The sequence below is a fragment of the Canis lupus genome, chromosome X, assembly GCF_003254725.2.
Source record: "Canis lupus dingo isolate Sandy chromosome X, ASM325472v2, whole genome shotgun sequence".
NCBI lineage: Eukaryota > Metazoa > Chordata > Mammalia > Carnivora > Canidae > Canis > Canis lupus.
This window is the reverse complement of record NC_064281.1, coordinates 90,603,798-90,622,147: the sequence shown is the minus strand read 5'-3', so window position 1 is coordinate 90,622,147 and position 18,350 is coordinate 90,603,798. Positions and strand designations below refer to the sequence as shown.

The 18,350-nt window shown below is 37.2% G+C and overlaps 1 protein-coding gene across 18 annotated transcripts in view; it reads left to right on the top strand.

The window, feature by feature from the left end:
- Nucleotides 1–18,350, top strand: part of KLHL13 (kelch like family member 13) — a 211,204-nt gene that overhangs the window by 133,934 nt on the left and 58,920 nt on the right. Inside the window, exons 1-2 of one of the 18 annotated variants that reach the window (XM_049107454.1) lie at nt 7,880–7,896; nt 8,382–8,494. The exons of 14 other annotated variants lie outside the window; for them this stretch is intronic. In XM_049107454.1, the coding sequence (XP_048963411.1) occupies nt 8,397–8,494 (98 nt within the window). In that variant the 5' untranslated portion in view covers nt 7,880–7,896; nt 8,382–8,396. Of the gene's footprint in view, nt 1–3,294; nt 3,432–7,486; nt 7,897–8,226; nt 8,495–18,350 lie in introns of those variants that run through there. 3 more of the 18 variants (XM_025431329.3, XM_025431323.3, XM_035711918.2) reach the window with 3 other exon arrangements.

The window sequence follows — 18,350 nt, the reverse complement described above, 5'->3', positions numbered from 1 at the left end:
GATTTTCTCATTCATTTCTGGTTATAGCCTTTTAGTTTTAGTCAACAATAGTTTCTATAGAAATATGTATAAGAAATTTAAAATTGTGGGTTAGGCCTGGGAAATGTGAAAAATAAAATTAAACCAATTGAATATAGAGGGTCCTTTTTTGTGGAAATTTTAAGTAGTGTTGTATGATCTTAGTCATTAGAATTAACTTTCCATGGAAGTGTTTACTTCTAGATCTCATGTTAGCTATAACATTTATGGTACAGATGTGAATGTTATAATAACTCTTTGGATAAAGGGAAATAAATATCATTTTTTAAGTAGTAGCATTATTTCATTAATTTTAATTGGAATGTTGAGGAAAATGTCATATATTATTCTAAAGGTCTTTCAGTAACTCAGAGTTTTACAAAAGCATACTTATTTCTGAAACAATGTAGAATATAGCAAATGTTGCCTTTCCTTAATTGACATGCCCTTGAGATTGGGTATATGATGTGCTTGCTATTGAAAAGTATTTCAATCATCATAGATAAGCATTACTAGAAATTGTTTACTCTTATTAAAATAGTTTAGGATTTATAAAAATTAAGATTGTAATATTGCTTATTGCATTGTTTTCATGCAACTTTTATAGTTTTGCTTCTATATTTGATACCAAATCAGAAGAAAGTAAACTATGTAAAAAGCTTTATATGAATGTGTTTTTTTAACTAAAGAGCCATATTCTTTTTGTTTTCTAAAAGATTTTATTTATTATTTTTTAAGATTTTATTTATTTATTCATTAGAGACACACAGAGAGAGAGGCAGAGACATAGGCAGAGAGAGAAGCAGGCTCCATGCAGGGAGCCCAATGTGGGACTTGATCCTAGGACTCCAGGATCACGTCCTGAGCCAAAGGCAGACGCTTAACCGCTGAGCCACCCAGACATCCCAAAAAGATTTTATTTTTAAGTGATCTCTACACAGAGCATGGGGCCTAAAATCACGACTCTGAGATCAAGAGTAAGATGCAACAGTGACTGAGTCAGTCAGGCACCCCAACACTGTACATTTTTAATGGCTTCTTATTTTGATAAATTTGCCAGGTTTAATGTACAAACACATCAGAAAATCTAATGATGGTTTGGCTGTTTTATTTGTGGTAATTTAAGGACTTAGGAATTTGCTGAGAGACAACTGATACATTATCATTATTTGAGATGAAAGCAGAGATTTTTCATTAGAGCAATCCACCATCACTATTATTATTATTTCATTTTAAAAAGCTTATATTCTGGGTGATTTTCTTCAACATATACTTCTTTTTAACAAGACAGTGTGCATATTTGGTTTTCATTTTAAGGAATTCATAGCTTAAAATTATCCAGTTAACAGATGAATATTCTTCTTACCTATACTCTGCTTTCAGTTATAGCAGAATTAATAACAATTTAAAAATCCTTCTAGGATATATCCTGGCTTCAATACCCAGTACTTACTTAATCATCCCTCTGCTTGTTAGCTTCTCTTTTGGTTTACCCAACAAATATTTATTGAGTGTCTTCCAATCTGCCAGAAGCGGTGTTCAGTTAGGAAGATACAAAGATTCAGGGACTTTCTTGAAGTAAGAGCAGGAATTTGCCAAGGGAGTCTCAGGCAGATGAGGCTGCATGGCAGGAACACTGTGTGCTAGAGCATGGCCTCCTATTTAAGCACTAGATACATTATCTCTATTTGATGATAAACTGTCCCTCTAAATTGCTTTTTTCAAAGAGTTTGAAAATGGTAATATAGTTTCAGCTATGCAAATATTATATATTTAAAAATCATTATTTTCTACCACCACTACTCCTAGTACATACAACCACTTTGGTTTGAAGTTTAAGGAAGTTTTTTGTTTTTGTTTTTGTTTTTTGAAAGAGAGAGAATGCGCATGAACATGAGTGGAGGGGGTGAGGAGCAGAGGGAGAGGGAGAGAGAATCTTTGGCAGGCTCCACACCCAACATGGAGCCTGATGTGAGGCTCCATCTCACCACCCTGAGAAATCAAGAGTTGGGCACTTAACCAACTGAGCCACCCAGGCACCCCTAAGGCAGTTCTTGATAGATGGGAATACTTAAGGATTAGTTTAGTCTGTGCCTGTCAAAGTAGGCATGTGAATTTGGGAATCATGTATGAATGAGGCACCCAGGGGTAGCCAAGAAAAAAAAAAAAAGCTTACAGATTTTACTAGAATGTAGATACTACAGAAAACATAAGAAGGAAAGGCTAAAACTTCTAAAGTTCTCATTCATGCAATTCCTGTTTTCAGCTGTAATGAGAGAATAAGGGTAGTCAGAATCTGTGGGTCGTTGATTTCCCCAAAAGTTGGACCTTTGTTGTCACCTGCACCAGTCCTCCTGGATTTGCTCTCCTGACTTAGCTCCAGAACCTCATCCATCTGACCCCCAATTACAAAAGTTGCCACATACTGGAACCACTACCATTCTGGCTTTTCATTCTCCTTCCATCCTGTCATTCCCCTCCTTGCCCTTTCTGTTTTCTCCCTTTGTCCCTTTTCCTTTTGTTTCCTGACTTACCAGTCCCACTTGTTACTGTTCTATGCCTCCTCTCCCCCAAAGCTCAGTATCCTTCCTTTCTTTTGGAAATGTTAAAGATGGGAAGAGTTACTTCCCTTCACTTTGCTCCTGCCAGCATGAAAGAGTTCTGTATGCATATACACACACACATGTGCACGAGTATGTGCCTGAACAATTGTGTTTTTGTACTTGTTTATATTGTGAAGAAGGAGATAGGTACTATACTAATCCAAGACATAGTCATAGATGTAAATCTTTTGTGGGACTGTAAGGACCTGCACGGCTCCATTAAGGAAATTGACAGGTGAGAAGGGTACTTAGAGAAGGTTTGAAATTATGGCTTTCCAACATAGTCATCTTTGAGAAACATCTGGGATTTTCCATTTTGATTTTAGCAAGGCTACATAAATGAGTATCTAGGAAAAAATATTTTAACATAATTGATATTCATTTTTCCTGAAACAAAGGAGATGTGTGTGCGCGCGCGCGCACACACACACACACACACAAACACGTGCATGCGTGTGTGTAGGTATCCATTCATGTGAACAGTTCTGCTTTCTGTAATAAGGTGCCCAACTATATTAAGGATTTTAGTCTGTTGTGGAGAAGTCAAGTTTTCATGTGCTTTAAAAGGTTTAACAGTTCTACTTGGTCACCATCCAAATACTCTTCCTGATTGGTAGAACATAACAGAGCACACAATTTGGCGGATCTTCAGAGCAACACAAATACTCATGGATATCCCAGATTAGTCCGAGGAGACGTTGTCAGGACCGAAGAGAAGATTACACAGCGCCGGCTCACACAAACTGTGGTCAGTGCTATTAGTCTCAGGTTGTACCAACCACAGGATTCACCAAAACTTGCAAGAAGAAGGTAAGTCAGTTCTTAGGGAATATCAGGGAAATATCTCCGTATTTCCTGAACTGTCCAAATATTTCGGACCTCCAGAGAGGTCAGATATGTGACATACTCATCAATTCCTTTCATGGAGTGATAGGACTAAAGAACAGTTTGTAACTGTCAGCCACTGAGTTAAATTTTTTTTGTAGAGTTCTTTAGAAACATTTATATTAAAAAAAAAAATCCCGCTCCTAGCTGCGTATTTCACTTCTCTTCCATACTATAACTGGCTTAATTTTTATATACCTTCTTCTCCCTCATCCTACTTAAATACCTAATGAAATGAAGATCTTGCAAATGGTCTTTGAGCACATTTGTGTATTTTTGATGTTTGTCTCTCATTTCTATCTTTGAGCGTACAATAATTGGAAGAATAAGGAGCTCTTGGTAATGCTTGTTTATTTAGAATACATGGAGATACGTACAGAATGTGGTTCACATCACAGAGAAACACATATCCAAAGGAAAAGTCTCATCAAGAAGGGACATCAGGAATTCTAGAGTGAGAGTCCTGGACTGGCAGATGGAAACCTGGTTTCCAGTTCCAGTCCTGCTGCTAGCTAGCAGTGTGACATTCGGCAAGTTAATGTCTTTGGGCTTTAGTTCTTTCATCTGTACAGTGAGGGTACTGAGCAATATAAATTGTAAGAATTCTAAGTTATAAAAATCTCCTCTGTCTACGTTGGGAACCAGGGAATTCTGCATTGTAAGATTTGGCCAAGAATGCCTCATTTTGTGGCCTTGGCCAAGTCCCAGCATTGTCCTTTGTTTATGACATCTCTGAAATACATACTTCACAGGTATTTTCAAGTGATTAGTTAATGTTCCTAAAATGCTTTGAAGAGCTCTTGTGTATGTTGTCTTTCTGTCCTCTTTTATTCAGTGGTCCATAATAGAAACCAAGTGTTCTATAAATGAAATCAGTGTTTCTTATGAAGTCAACAAGGGTTTTTGACATTTCCCAGTCTAAATATTAAAGTAGTGGGACACTGAGCCTGCATAAAATTATATTTAAAATACACATTTAATCATTTTCTCCCTATCACTCTGTAGGTGAAAACATTTTCAGTTCCAGAATGTAATGGTAATTACAGTTGATAGTTACTACTGGAGTCGCCGTCAGGGTAGTAAAATCTGATTAATTTGGACTCTGCTAATTTGTATTTGGGGTGATTTTACCTGGCTGAAGTTTATTTCTAAATGATGTATGAAGAACATTGTTGTTAAGCAAATTAATAGTATAAAGTAGATTTCATGGACTATATTTCTACTTAAATGAATTATTTTTAAAGCCTTTGGCATAGTTGTTTACTTGTGAGAGATAATTAAAAATGACTGCTAGCAATTTGTTGAAGCAGAAGAACTGAATAGAAATAAATGTTCATCATCAGATGTAAACTTTTAGGGTTTTGGGGTCTTTACGAGTGCTGAGGGTGGTGTGAAGGGAAAGCAGTCTTATTTTCTTTTTATGCTGAGCCAATATTACCATTGTTGGAGGGCCACAAAAGCAGGTTGTAAACATTAAGTGTAAGAGAAATCTACCCTGGCAATTGACATAGATGATTTGGTGGTACTGATTGATTTCTTTGGAGCCTGAGCTTAGACAAAGATTATGTTTTTTTTTTTAAGTTGATTGTTCACAGAAGAATAATAACTGGAGAACCTCTGCAATAAAATGATCTTCACCTATTTGTGGGGGGTTACCCCCTCAGAGATTTAAAAAAGTCTACATTTACCCTATATCCCACTCATAAATGTTGAGTTGACTTTCTACAGACTGAGTGAAATACTTTATTTTCCATGTTTTGATAGAGGTTTGGGGATCTTTGTTTTCAGAAGTTGTATTTGCAATTACTGCTTTGTAATATTCTCCTAAGCTGGAAAGTGGTTGAACTTCCTAAAACATCACCTTCTTGCTACATACAGCTAATTTGTAGCTGTTTTATATTTGTAAATGTTTGACAATGATTCACGTTTTTGGAATGGAACATTCCAAACTTGATATGTGTGTGTGTGTATTTTATTCTGGAGGTTTCCAGCAAGTTGGCACTGCTGATTGTTGTACCTGATTGTTTTTGCCCCATAACTGCTAAGAGTTATTACACAAAGCCTTCTAATGTAAAATATTGACTATGGTTTATTTGGTTTTTTTAATAAATTTATTTTTTATTGGTGTTCAATTTACCAACATACAGAATAACACCCAGTGCTCATCCCATCAAGTGCCCCCCCTCAGTGCCCGTCACCCATTCACCCCCACCCCCTGCCCTCCTCCCCTTCTACTACCCCTAGTTCGTTTCCCAGAGTTAGGAGTCTTTATGTTCTGTCTCCCTTTCTGATATTTCCCACACATTTCTTCTACCTTCCCTTATATTCCCTTTCACTATTATTTATATTACCCGAATGAATGAGAACGTGACTATGGTTTATTTGTATTAGTGGTACTTTTTTTAAAAAAAAAACCTTTTAAATGTAGTTTGCTCATTAAGGTATTAATAAATACTCCTCTCTCTGCTTCCTTTGAGATTTTTATGAGACCGTTTTGTGTGTGGATACTAAAAAGACAAAATATAATTTAACTTTTTAAGTTGCTTGCCTGGGCTTTTTTGGGGTGCTTCTGTATGATCGACTGAATAAAAATTATTTGTGAGTTAGTGATGGCTGATATCTGCTTACTGTTTAATAAAGTTTATGCATTACTGGTCAGTCTTTCAAAATGAGCTTTCTCTCCATAGGTGCATGTATGTGTGTAGTGTGTGTGTATACTGCATATACATGTATGGTTGGGTTTCATAGGAAAATGCTTTTTGCCTGAATATTGACGCGTTTCTTAAAGGAAGGTATTTGTGATTTCCTTAGCTAATTTCACTCTGTACTTCTGGTATGTTAAATCCTATATTGTGGAATTTTTGAAAGTAGTTGCTTCCTATGGTAACATTCATCTGTGCTTTTTGAATGCAAATGAGAAAGCCTCTTAAGGGACTAAATCTCAATCTTTTAAAAACCAGGAATAATTTGGAAAGAGTATCCGAAAGCCAGCTACTAAAGTTAGAAGTGCGAGTTTATTGTTTGCATACAGACTTGAAAGTAAATATGAATTTTGTCACGGCAGTGATTTTTTTTTTAAAGGTAGTGGCTTCCGTGTGAAGGGTGGTCTGCTTTTACTGAGCTTGTACTGGTGAAGGCGGAATAATTCTGTTTTTAGGTAGATGTAGAAGGGTGCTATGAAGGGAGATGTTTAGTGATGGCTACTTGCCGGTGAAGGACAAACATTATATGTTCTCATTCATTTGGGGAATATAAATAATAGTGAAAGGGAATATAAGGGGAGGGAGAAGAAATGTGTGGGAAATATCAGAAAGGGAGACAGAACGTAAAGACTGCTAACTCTGGGAAACGAACTAGGGGTGGTGGAAGGGGAGAAGGGCGGGGGGTGGGAGTGAATGGGTGACGGGCACTGGGGGTTATTCTGTATGTTAGTAAATTGAACACCAATAAAAAATAAATTAAAAAAATAAAATAAAATTCTTCAGCCTGTAAATAAAGAGTTCAGTGTCATACCAGCCTCTCCTATTTTCACTTCTTAGAATTGTGTAGAAAATTTGTGAGTTTGGTGCTTTAAACAGAAACTTAAAACACCCAGTCATTTTTGGGGCACTTACAAGGCTGTTTTCTGGCGATATTTTAAAACGATATAGATGAACCATGTATTTGCCACTGCTTTCATGAAATACCTCAAGTTGCCTTTGACAGCAGCTTGAATTTTTCAATCTCCTTGTCAGTCGCTAACCCCTAGAGGTTACCGGACCTGCCGCTGAGCTTTGGAATGGTCCCTGCTGGACACCTGCTTGGCCAGCAGCATTGGTCTCTCCTCTAGGCAATTTGTGAGCTGCTTGAGGGTGGGGGGAGGAGGGAGGGGGCTGGAGGGGGTTACGGGGGAAGAGAAGAAGGGGAGGGCAGCATTGAATTAGATTGTTGATAGCGTCCCTCCGAGGACTGCTATTAAGAGCACGCTACTCTGTACTTCTCTGCTGCAGAAGACAGAGTGATATTCGTGTTACCACAGCATGTTGTAAATGTATGAGATTCTGCTCATCCCGGCTTGGCTTGGAAATAAGAATAGGGAAAGGAGAGCAACTTGAATCAGAAGCCACTAGAAGAACGTGCAGAGTTCTGCAGCAGTTTATATTTGTTCTTACATTTTGCCTTCTTCTAACTGGAAAGCAGAGAGAGACTGGCATTTTTTAAACGGGCTTTTCCCATAATGGCATTCTTGTATTGTGTGGCCAGAGCTTGCACAGGAGGAAAGCGGGCTGCCGAATTTAGTCACTGATCTCTATTAGCTGTGGCCTAAGGCTATGCTGAGGTTTATATCCCATTTGTATTGTTGCAGCTCCAAAGAAGAATGTTCAGAGGATGACAAGTGTATTCTGAGTAGGTATGTTGTTTCATTTTCATATGAAACCCATCTATTTTTTTTCCTGCTACTATTGGTCAGAAATCAGGTTAATAGGTGCAGAATATAGTACAGTGCTGCAGTATCCCCGTTAAGGTAGAACAATGGTAATGCAAGCTTAAAACAACAACAACAAAATAAAACCCCAGCTGCTTTTATTAAATAAAGCTGTATTGTGTGGTCTGCACAGTGCAGTCTTAAAAAAAAATATACTGCAGTCAACGCTTTCCTAACGAGGTGGCACTATTGTTGAGTTAGAACGATAGAATCATCATATTGCTTTAGGGGACAGGAGGATTTAAGGAGGTACCTTGCAGCCCTATTTTACAGATTGGAGGCATCGGTGTAAGGGCACTGGCAGGATCGCTTGCTTGTTCTTCGCGGCAGCCGCTGCTGTGTCAGTACAGTGTGGAATGGAAGTCCTAGTTGGTAGTCTGTTATGGAAACGCTGCTTACTGTTATTGTAGTACCGTGGTGACAACATGCCATTGAAATGGAAAACGAGCTCTCCTGCTATCTGGAAATTCCCAGTTCCTGTGCTTAAAACATCCAGGTCAACTCCACTTTCTCCAGCATACATGTAAGTGAGAGAAAAGAGGATATTGAAGTGGGGTTTCATTCATGAATCAACCTTGTGGCAGAAGGGGGTAAAAATCCCAAACAGCGACATCCCCAAACCCACAAGAGTATAAAAATCTCAAGCTGGTTTATCATTAAATATATTGGCATGCACACATTTTACCTTCGGTTGCTTGTCCTAGGAGCTTATTTTCATTTAATGTGCTTAATGATAATTGGATTACTAATGTAAAAGTCTAAAATGTATACCTAAGGAAATGCCTAAGGATAGGCTTTAATCTTTTTACACTGGTTGGATTTTGTTTTGAATTTTTGTCTATCTGAAATATTGAAGATGACTTCTTTTGTGTAGTGGCACAAAACATGCTGGTGATTGATGCTGGTGTGGTGTTAAATAGGGAAATGCTCTCTATTAATTTTTGGGTGAATTTGAAACATTTGGAGTTAACATGTTGATCAGAAAACGAGTCTTTTAACCAGGACTTTTATACTTAAGTTGTGAATGAATATTAGTAAGTTTAATGTTAATATCTTTCCCAGTTTTATAATTCAGGTTCTGAAGTGTAAGTTCAAATTTGTGCAAATTATAGTTCTATGAATAGTTGTATACATACATGGAGTTGAAAAGCGTGTTCTGCCCATGCCTGTTTTAGAAATTTATTTTAAGTAAATATATACTAAAATATATTGGGAAGTCTTACTAGAATTTTTGAAAATCTTAGTTTTTAAATTCGCAAACTGTTGCCTTAGAAACAAAACCCAGAAATATAATAAAATATCCTTTAAAAATATTGTCTGTGATCCTTTTTGTTTCTCTTGGTGAAGGAAGGCATAAGGGAGAGCTGGACCTTTTTTTATTTTTTAAATATTAGTACGAGAAAAGCTTTTAAGTAAAAGCATGTTTTAACTGTTTTTCCTTTACAATATTTTTCAGTAGGAAAGATGTGGAAAATTGTTCCTGCTTGAGGTTAATTGTGTGTTTAGAAAGCCTGGTGAGTTGCCATTTTATTAGTTTTTGTTTTATATGAGGTTCAGATGTACAGTGGTGTCTTATCTGGTTCTTTAAAAGGCTTTCAGCTGCTGAGGAAGTGTGCTGGTGCTCTCAATCCAAAGGAAGCGATTCCCTAGAAAGCGTTGAAAAATGAGGACATTTCAGAGTGAAATTCTGTCATCATGTCATTTTCAGATTATTATGTTCTTCCTTAGAGATGCTTCAGGTGATTTTTATCTGTTTGCTTATTTTACTTTTCCTATAAAGTTAAAATTGTAAGTTATGTTTGTAAAAATAAGAAAAAAGGATCAGCTATATTTGTTTCTCAAAAGCTGAATTTGTCAAAAGCACAAATTAATGGAGGTGACAAGTTAATGGAGGTGACAAGTTAATGGAGCTCCTTCAAATAATTTGAGAAAATGAGATGTGCCTGTTGACTTTATCTTAGCTGGTGAGAAACGAGCAAAGATTTATCAAAAGCAACTTTATTTAAAAACAAAAGAAAACATACACACCCCAAAACTTAGAGAATCGTAAGGTACAATTAATAATGGCTATTAATGAGTTAGTATTTCTACTGTATCTTACTATACAGAAGAGCCAAATTGTAGCTCCTACCGCAGCTGGTTTGTCAATTTTTAGAGATGGTTAAAAAAATTATATTGTATTAATTCATACTAGCCAAAGGCTCAGATACAGCTTAATACAGCATCTCTAATGAATCGCTTTCTTCCTTTTAAGTACTCCTCTCTTTGACCTGATGATATGAGTGAATTGACATAGAAGGTAGAAGCTAGAAAATACCACAGATCTTGCATGTTGATGTTGATTGTTGGTGGTACACAGAGGTGGAATGGGAAACTATATTTGAAGGGCTAGCATTAGGTTACACCAGTTTGGCATTGTGACAGCCTGTTATTAAATTGGCCTTAACTTATTTTTCTTTATAAATAAATTAATACAGGGTTTTAAATATTATGTAAATGCACACAGAGAAAATATGCTAAATATAGGAAAAGATGAGGTTGGCAAATTTAAATCAGGTTTCTAAATACATTGCTTAGTTTTTTACTGTTTTAGGTTGGAGTTCATTGTCTTACTTGGCCAGAAATAAAAAAATATCATGTGGAACATGTTATTCTCATCAGTACTTCTTTATATTCCACAACACTTCTACACACACAAAATGATACTTAAATTGAGCGTAATTTTTGCTCTCAGAAATTACAAAGACTAAATTAGAAAACTGGGTCAGTAACATTATATTTGCTCTCACAGTTGTTGGGCTGGCAAACGCAGGTTAAATGGTTTATTTGTGTGTTTGGGTCGAAAGTCTTTGCCTTGAAATGGAGTAGTTCTGATTTTTTGGTCAATCATGATTATTTTAGAGTTAATCCATAAAATTATGTCTAAACGTGTAAAATATTATCTGGAATATATAATTCTTGACAGTTAACAGAAACATCTTTTTGTACGTTTGCTTGAGTAGCGTCAGTATTGGTTTGTAGTGTTTTGTCATTATTTATGGTGATTTGTCAAATAACACACTCTGTGGTTTTCCTTGAAGATATGGGTCGTTTTTCAAAGACTGAGATTTCAATAACAATCTTTTTGGCTGTAGTAAAACTGTGCTGTAATAATCGAGCAAGTATGGAAAAAATCTAAAGACTCTTTATGGTCTCATTCCCAGCCCAGGGTAGGTACTGCTTAGCTGGAACTCCTCTGTCGATGCTGGAGATAGGGCAGTGCTTCTACTCCCGGGAAAGGTACAACAGACAACATTGTACTTCCTGCAAACATTGAACACAAAGGCTGTATTTCCCTTGTGGATTTTAACACCAAGTTTGCCTTCTTTCTGCTTGTTTAAAGCTTGAGTGAGAGGGGCAAACTCTCCATATATTCAAGAGTGATTGATGATAAGGACAATGTTTATGATGGTATTAAGGAAAATCATTTCTTATGTGGCATAAAGCGCTCTTCAAATTGTGTTATCATATGATTCAGGAATAGTGGGAGTACTTTAAAGGCAAAAGATTTAGGAAAACAATCCTTTGGCCTTCAGGTAGCTTGATTACCAAATGCTTAATCTACCAAATGGGTAGATCTTGTGTTCCTTCTGCATCTGTTTTGAACCCTTGCATGGTGGTATGCGATCCCTGTGGAATTCTAAGGGACCGTCTCAATAGAAATCTGGGTGACGTGTTTGTGTTACACTCTGTTCAGGAATAGGTTGAAGTTCAGCTTTAGCCTGAGGGAGGATCTCCTGGTCAGTGTAAACTGAATTAGTAAAGACTCTGCTCCTGACAGGTGTGAACCATATAAATTAACCTGTCATTTTGCCTAAATTAATAAAGCTGAAAGGGCAGCCACATCTAAGTGGTTTTCTGGTATTTTGATATTCACTGTTTTAAAACAGCAAATGGTTCCTTCAGGCTAATGTTATAGGGTTAATGTATTGTTAGTTTCTAAGGGCATGCTGGAATAGAACAGGATTAGCATTAGCAATCCTTTTATCTTTTTTTTCACAAGCTGTAAATTTTGATAATAATGGTGTGGCAATAAAGAGGAAGACAATGGGTAGGAATTAAACAGTGCAATGTAACAGTGAATTTGCTAGCAAGACAGACGCGATGCAATGTTTTCCTTAGAATTTTACCTTTCTCAAGCTAAAAGACAATGAGCATAGAATGAGTATTAGTGGATTAGATTTGTGCCCCTTCAGCTAATGCACTTGCATTAGGTCAGCTTCCTGTTTACAGCTATTTTGTTTAATATGTAAAATAGTTGGTGGTAAATAATCAACAGCACAGTATTTTATAGCAGTTGTTTTCTGTCATTGTATCATTAAAGTTCAGTATCTAGATTTCCTGAGAAAAGGTTGTGCAGAAAAGATTGTGTATAAGTCTCTCTTGTTTATGGGTGATTCAAAAAAGAGAACAAATAAAAATAGGCATTTTCTAAATTTGACATGTTTTCTATACCCTAAGATTGTCTTTTTTTCTAATTTAGTGATTAAAACAAAACCTCGTGGTTTTAGAAATCATTTATTTGACAAAATACTTATTAAATTGATAATGTCAAATTAGAAAAGAATATATGTAGCTACTTACACAGTTACCACATACATAAACTTTTATGTCTGTCTGCTTAATTTGTTTTTACTAAATGCTCACTCTAACGAAATTACGTGGAGAAATAACATAAACGGCGCTAAAGAACAATTTAGTGTGAATCTGTAACTTCAGTTTCATGTTTGGGAATTTCTATTGTCTGAGCTTACAGAAGGGCTAGCTTAACACGCATTAATGGAAAACCATAGAGATGAGTGTGACCTTAGAGGTCATTTAGAGAATCCAAACCCCCTTTAAAGCAGGAATTCTTTCTGCAACACCTCTGAAAGATGGTAATACGCATTCTCCTTGATCCCTGTCAGTGACAGAGAGCTCACTACCTTACCATGGCTGCACCTCTCACTCGTGTACAACTCTTCCCTGCATTAAACAAAATCTTTTATCTCCAGATCTTTATGTAGCCTTTTGGAGCTATATAGAAAAATATCTATTTTCTGTATTACATGCAAGCCTGGAAATCTCTTCCTTTAACCATCACTTGTATGACATCTTTTCCAGACCCTTCACTCTGCTGGCTGTCCTCACCTGGCCCATTTTTTTTTCCATTTTAATCTTTATACAAGATACTATGTCTGAATGCAATGCTCCCTATGTGGTACGACTGGAAAACACTTTTCTCCTTTAATATAGATATTCTGCTTGTCTTAGAGCCCAGGATTATATAATTTTTAATCACAGGATTCACACTGTTCCATGGCAAATTCAAGTTTACAAACTTACTTTCTAGAGGTTGATGACTAGATGGCTTGCCCTTCCTAGTCAGCGTTTATTCTTTTAGCTACTTCAGAATTTTTAGTCTGGGAAACCCGGTGTGTGCAAGTGAAGTTAGAATTTGGCTTTAAAGCCAATTGTGTGTGTGTTTTAAAAGATCTCTTGAAACCATTTAATGTTACTGAAGAATACTGCAGAAAAGAAACTTGCAAGACAGAAAGCTAGTATTTCTGCTGCTTTCAGAAATTTTCAAGAATTTTACTTGTCAAGAATTTACCTAGATTCATTGTTTTTTCCTACTTTAATGTGACTTCCAAGTACCCCTCAAAACACTTGCCCCAGAGGGAAGAAGCAGAAATACAAATCTCATACCCTCATGGGAAGTCTGGAGGTGCTAAGAATTCTAAGGATTCCAGACATTCTGCTTGAAAGTTAGAATATTTAGATGAGAAGCTGAGTCGGGCTGAGTGAGGGGGAGGGGAAAGAAAGAAGAAATAGGCAAGATTTTGTGTTAATGACTTTAACTTGTGTTTAAGGAGTCAAGAATTATAAGCACTGTGCATGATGTATTTTAAATTGACATGGCAGCCACGTAGTCTTGTTTTATTTCCTCAAGACTGAGAAAGGCGGTGTCAATGTGAGATTCTTAGGGAATCGGTACATAAAGAAGTTGCTGAGTAATCCATTTTTGAAAGTGCTCCCTCTTTTTCACTCACCTTGAATATTGACTTTATAATATTCAGAATTACTTTCTGTTATGTACCAGGCATAACTCTGCTGGGCATTAGGGATATAGTTCTTGCAGTCATTCAAAATAACTATTTTTCCATCTGATCTTTATTCACGAACAATTAAATTGCTTAATTTATTTTACTGGCATGAAAAATTCTGATTTAAGATAATCAGGTTGTTTTGGTTAATGTACTTTCAGTATTGTTAGTGGATTTAATGGGGATGAAAACACTATAGAAGAGAAATGTGTCTGGGCTAAATATGAAGACATGAATTGAAAGTGCATATCAGATTTTATTTTTTAAATTTTCTTAAGAGATTTTATTTTTAAGTAATCTCACACCCAACCAACGTGGGGCTCGAACTCACAACGCCAAGATCAAGAGTCGCATGCTCCACCAACTGAGCCAGCCAGGGGTCCTAAAAATAGATACCAGATTTTAAGGTGCGTATTACACAGGATAGAAAGTGACCCAATTTATGTTTAAACTTGATAGTAACCTCTTTAAACAAGAGGAATGGAATACCACCCTGTAAGTTGGACAGGGCATAGGTGCTTTCTAATGCATAAGTGTACATATTTTACCTTTCAAGCAGCAATGATTTGATCCTGCTCTATAGGGTGTAATCTTAATGAAAAATCAAATTTCAATTATAGTAAAATATTTTCAGTGGTTTGACTTTCCATGATGAGGATATATGTTGTTTCTATCCAGTATTGCCTCATTTATGGTATGGTAAGATAAAAGCACCTCCAACTTGTTGGAGAGTACTTTGTTCAATAGAGAAAAGCAATAACTTATCTTTCCCTAAGAAAAAGGTAAATAAAAACAACTTTCAGAACTCCAGGAGCTAAAACTCTAATCTAGCCTGTAAAACCAATATTATAGACTTCATATAAGATGTATTTGTTTGCAATTTTTAAAAACTGTCTTGGTTTATCTGAGCTAAATAGAATACACTTTGTTGAGTGCTACTATAAGAATGCTAAGCACTGTGCAGGCTGCTCCCCAACACTCTATAAGAGTAAAGTCTTCTGTTTTACACCTGAGGGCACAGTGGTTCAGAGAGGTTAATTAACTTGCTCAATAGTACACTTCAGGGAAGAGGTGAAGTGAGAATTCAAACTCAGGTCTGCTTGATTTCAAAGCTCTTAACTTCTCTAATGCCATTTTGATTTTTGTCAACTTTTGCTACTTTCATGCCAGCTATGAATTAGATAATATCTCACTAGGATAAGGAGAACAGAAGTATGACAGATGAGGTAAGCTGTTTTGAACTGAGTGGTGGTATAAGAAGTCAGCTCTGCTTGGCCATACCATCAAGCAGTGAAGTTTTAGGAAAATACTGGGGCAATTATCTTTACTTGCTGATATGGTATCAGGATTCACTTCCCAGTTTCCCATTTGTCTTGAAGCACTGTTCTACCTTCGTTGGCTACCCACGTTTTTTCCCCATGGGAATTAGCCACCATGGACAGTACTCTAGCTCTTATGCTCTTTTCAGTACTTTCCTAGGGTATTACCCAGTCAGTATGTTCAGTATTTTCTTGCCCACATAATTGTCCCTCGCTTAATTGTATGCAAGCACTCAAAAAGAACTCTGTATTAGTGTTCTTGCTGCCATAACAGATTACTGGGTTAAAACATCACTAATTTATTATCTTACAGTCTTTTAGTTCAGAAGACTGGTATGGGTATCACTGGGCTAAAATCAAGGTGTTAGCTCAGCTATGTTTGCATCTGGGGCTCTAGGAAAGAATCCATGTCCTGCTCTCTTTGGGTCACTGGCAAACTCAGTTCTTCACAGTTGTGGGATCACCATGGTTCCCATCTCCTTGCTGGCTGTAAGCTGAGAGTTGATCTCAGCTTCTAGAGGCAGCCTGCATTTCTTGGTTTGCAGCTCCCTTTCTCCATCTGCAACACTGACAACGGCAAAAGTCCTTTTCACATGAATCTTTTTCTGACCCACTCTTCTGCCTTCCTCTTCCACTTCTGAGAACTCATGTGATTACAATGGACCCACCTGGATAATACAGGAGTGGTTGTACAAATTTTACATTTTTGTCACTAAGCCAAATTTATTAATCTCTGAACCAGTGGCTTTGCTCTTGAAAATTATAATAATTCAAACAAAACGAGGCAATTCTTAAACTCTGCTGCAATGGTGATTTCCTGGAAGTCTTACTAAGAAGTAGAATTCTTCAGGCATGGCATTATAATCTGCAGTTGTGATGAAAGTATCGTAAAAACAAGTTCTACTGTTAGAACTTGTATTATGCTCCAAGCCCTGTAAAATAAACACAAGTATATTGTGTACATCAATTTTGCAAGTATACACAAACACATAAAATGCAGATGTGGCTTAAAACTAAGATGCTAATCATTTGAAACTTTATTTTTGGGGTGCTTGGGTGGCTCAGTTGGTTAAGTGTCTGCCTTCTGCTCAGGTTATAACCTCTGGGTCCTGGGATTGAGCCCCACATCAGGTTCTCTGCTCAGCAGGGTGTCTGCTTCTTCCACTCCCATTCCCCCTGCTTGTGTGTGCACATGCTCTATCAAATAAATAAATCTTAAAAAAATTATTGATTTGACTTCTTAAAATGCAGGCTTTTTTGAGATGATTTGCATGATCCAAGTCTCCTTTTAAAAGCTAATAAGCATTAGTGCCAGTTTTTTTAAAAAAAATTTATTTGAGAGAGAGAGAACATGCACAGGAGGAGGAGGAGCAGAGGGGGAGAAAGAAAATCTCAAGCAGACTCTGCTGCGCTGGGAGCCAGATGTGGCACTCATCACGACCTGAACCAAAACCAAGAGTCAGGCGCTTATCTGACTGAGCCACCCAGGTGCCACAGTGCCACCTTTTGAATAAAATCATGGAGTTCATTTCCTTAATCAAGTTTTATGTAACAAGCAGAAACAGTCAGAATTACTCCATTGATATTAAAGCTATCTAAAAATTTCTAAAATGAGGGCAGCCCAGGTGGCTCAGTGGTTTAGCACTGCCTTCAGCTCAGAGTGTGATCCTGGAGACCCTGGATCAAGTACCATGTCAGGCTCCCTGCGTGGATCCTGCTTCTCCCTCTGCCTGTGTCTGCCTCTCTCTGTCTTTCTCTGTGTCTCTCATGAGTATATAAATAAAATCTTTTAAAAAATTTCTAAAATGAGTGCATTATACAAGTTGGTTGATGCTGACTGTATTTTATTGTATTGATGAATTGAAGAAAACATTTCAAAGGACTCTGCACTCCTTCCCACTTTCTCAAAACATTTTCATTTTATTTGGAACATTATTCAGAATTAGATAAAACATGGAGGCTATAAGAAAGTAATATTTAACAACTACAAGGTCCTCACATGTCCCTGGAAAGTCATCCAGATAACATAAGTTATGGAGAATCTTTAAAAGATCTTCAAAAGGTATTTAAATTAGCTGGCATGGGGTGCCTGGAGGGCTCAGTTGGTTAAATATCCAACTTGATCTCAGCTCAGGTCTCAATCTTGGGGTCCAGAGTTCAAGCCCTGCATTCAAGCTGCATGCCCAGCGTGGAGCCTGCTTTTAAAAAAAATAACTGGTGATGGCATACAATTATGTGATTGTTGCCATGCTTATGCCATTCAGTACTTGCTATAGAGGAAAACAGTGAAACTTGCATGTTACTTCGTTAACATCTATTGCGTGAAATAGGAACAGTAAAACAACAAATGAGGACAATCAGTTTTTGAGCATTAAACTGGATTCTTCAGCATGTCAGTAGGGCTGGAAAAGTCCCCTTTCTGAACTTGGAGGTGAGTGTGGGAATGTTCTGGACTCAGCACCAGTTATTTAACTCTCTGAACACTGTCTGCTCTCTATTATGGAAGGTATAGGGGCTTGATTGAATTTTTTATTTAAAAGGCTTGGATAGACACCGAGGCTCCTTCCACAGTTTGGCTATTGTGGACATTGCTGCTATAAACATCGGGGTGCAGGTGTCCCGGCGTTTCATTGCATTTGTATCTTTGGGGTAAATCCCCAACAGTGCAATTGCTGGGTCGTAGGGCAGGTCTATTTTTAACTGTTTGAGGAACCTCCACACAGTTTTCCAGAGTGGCTGCACCAGTTCACATTCCCACCAACAGTGTAAGAGGGTTCCCTTTTCTCCGCATCCTCTCCAACATTTGTTGTTTCCTGCCTTGTTAATTTTCCCCATTCTCACTGGTGTGAGGTGGTATCTCATTGTGGTTTTGATTTGTATTTCCCTGATGGCAAGTGATGCAGACCATTTTCTCATGTGCATGTTGGCCATGTCT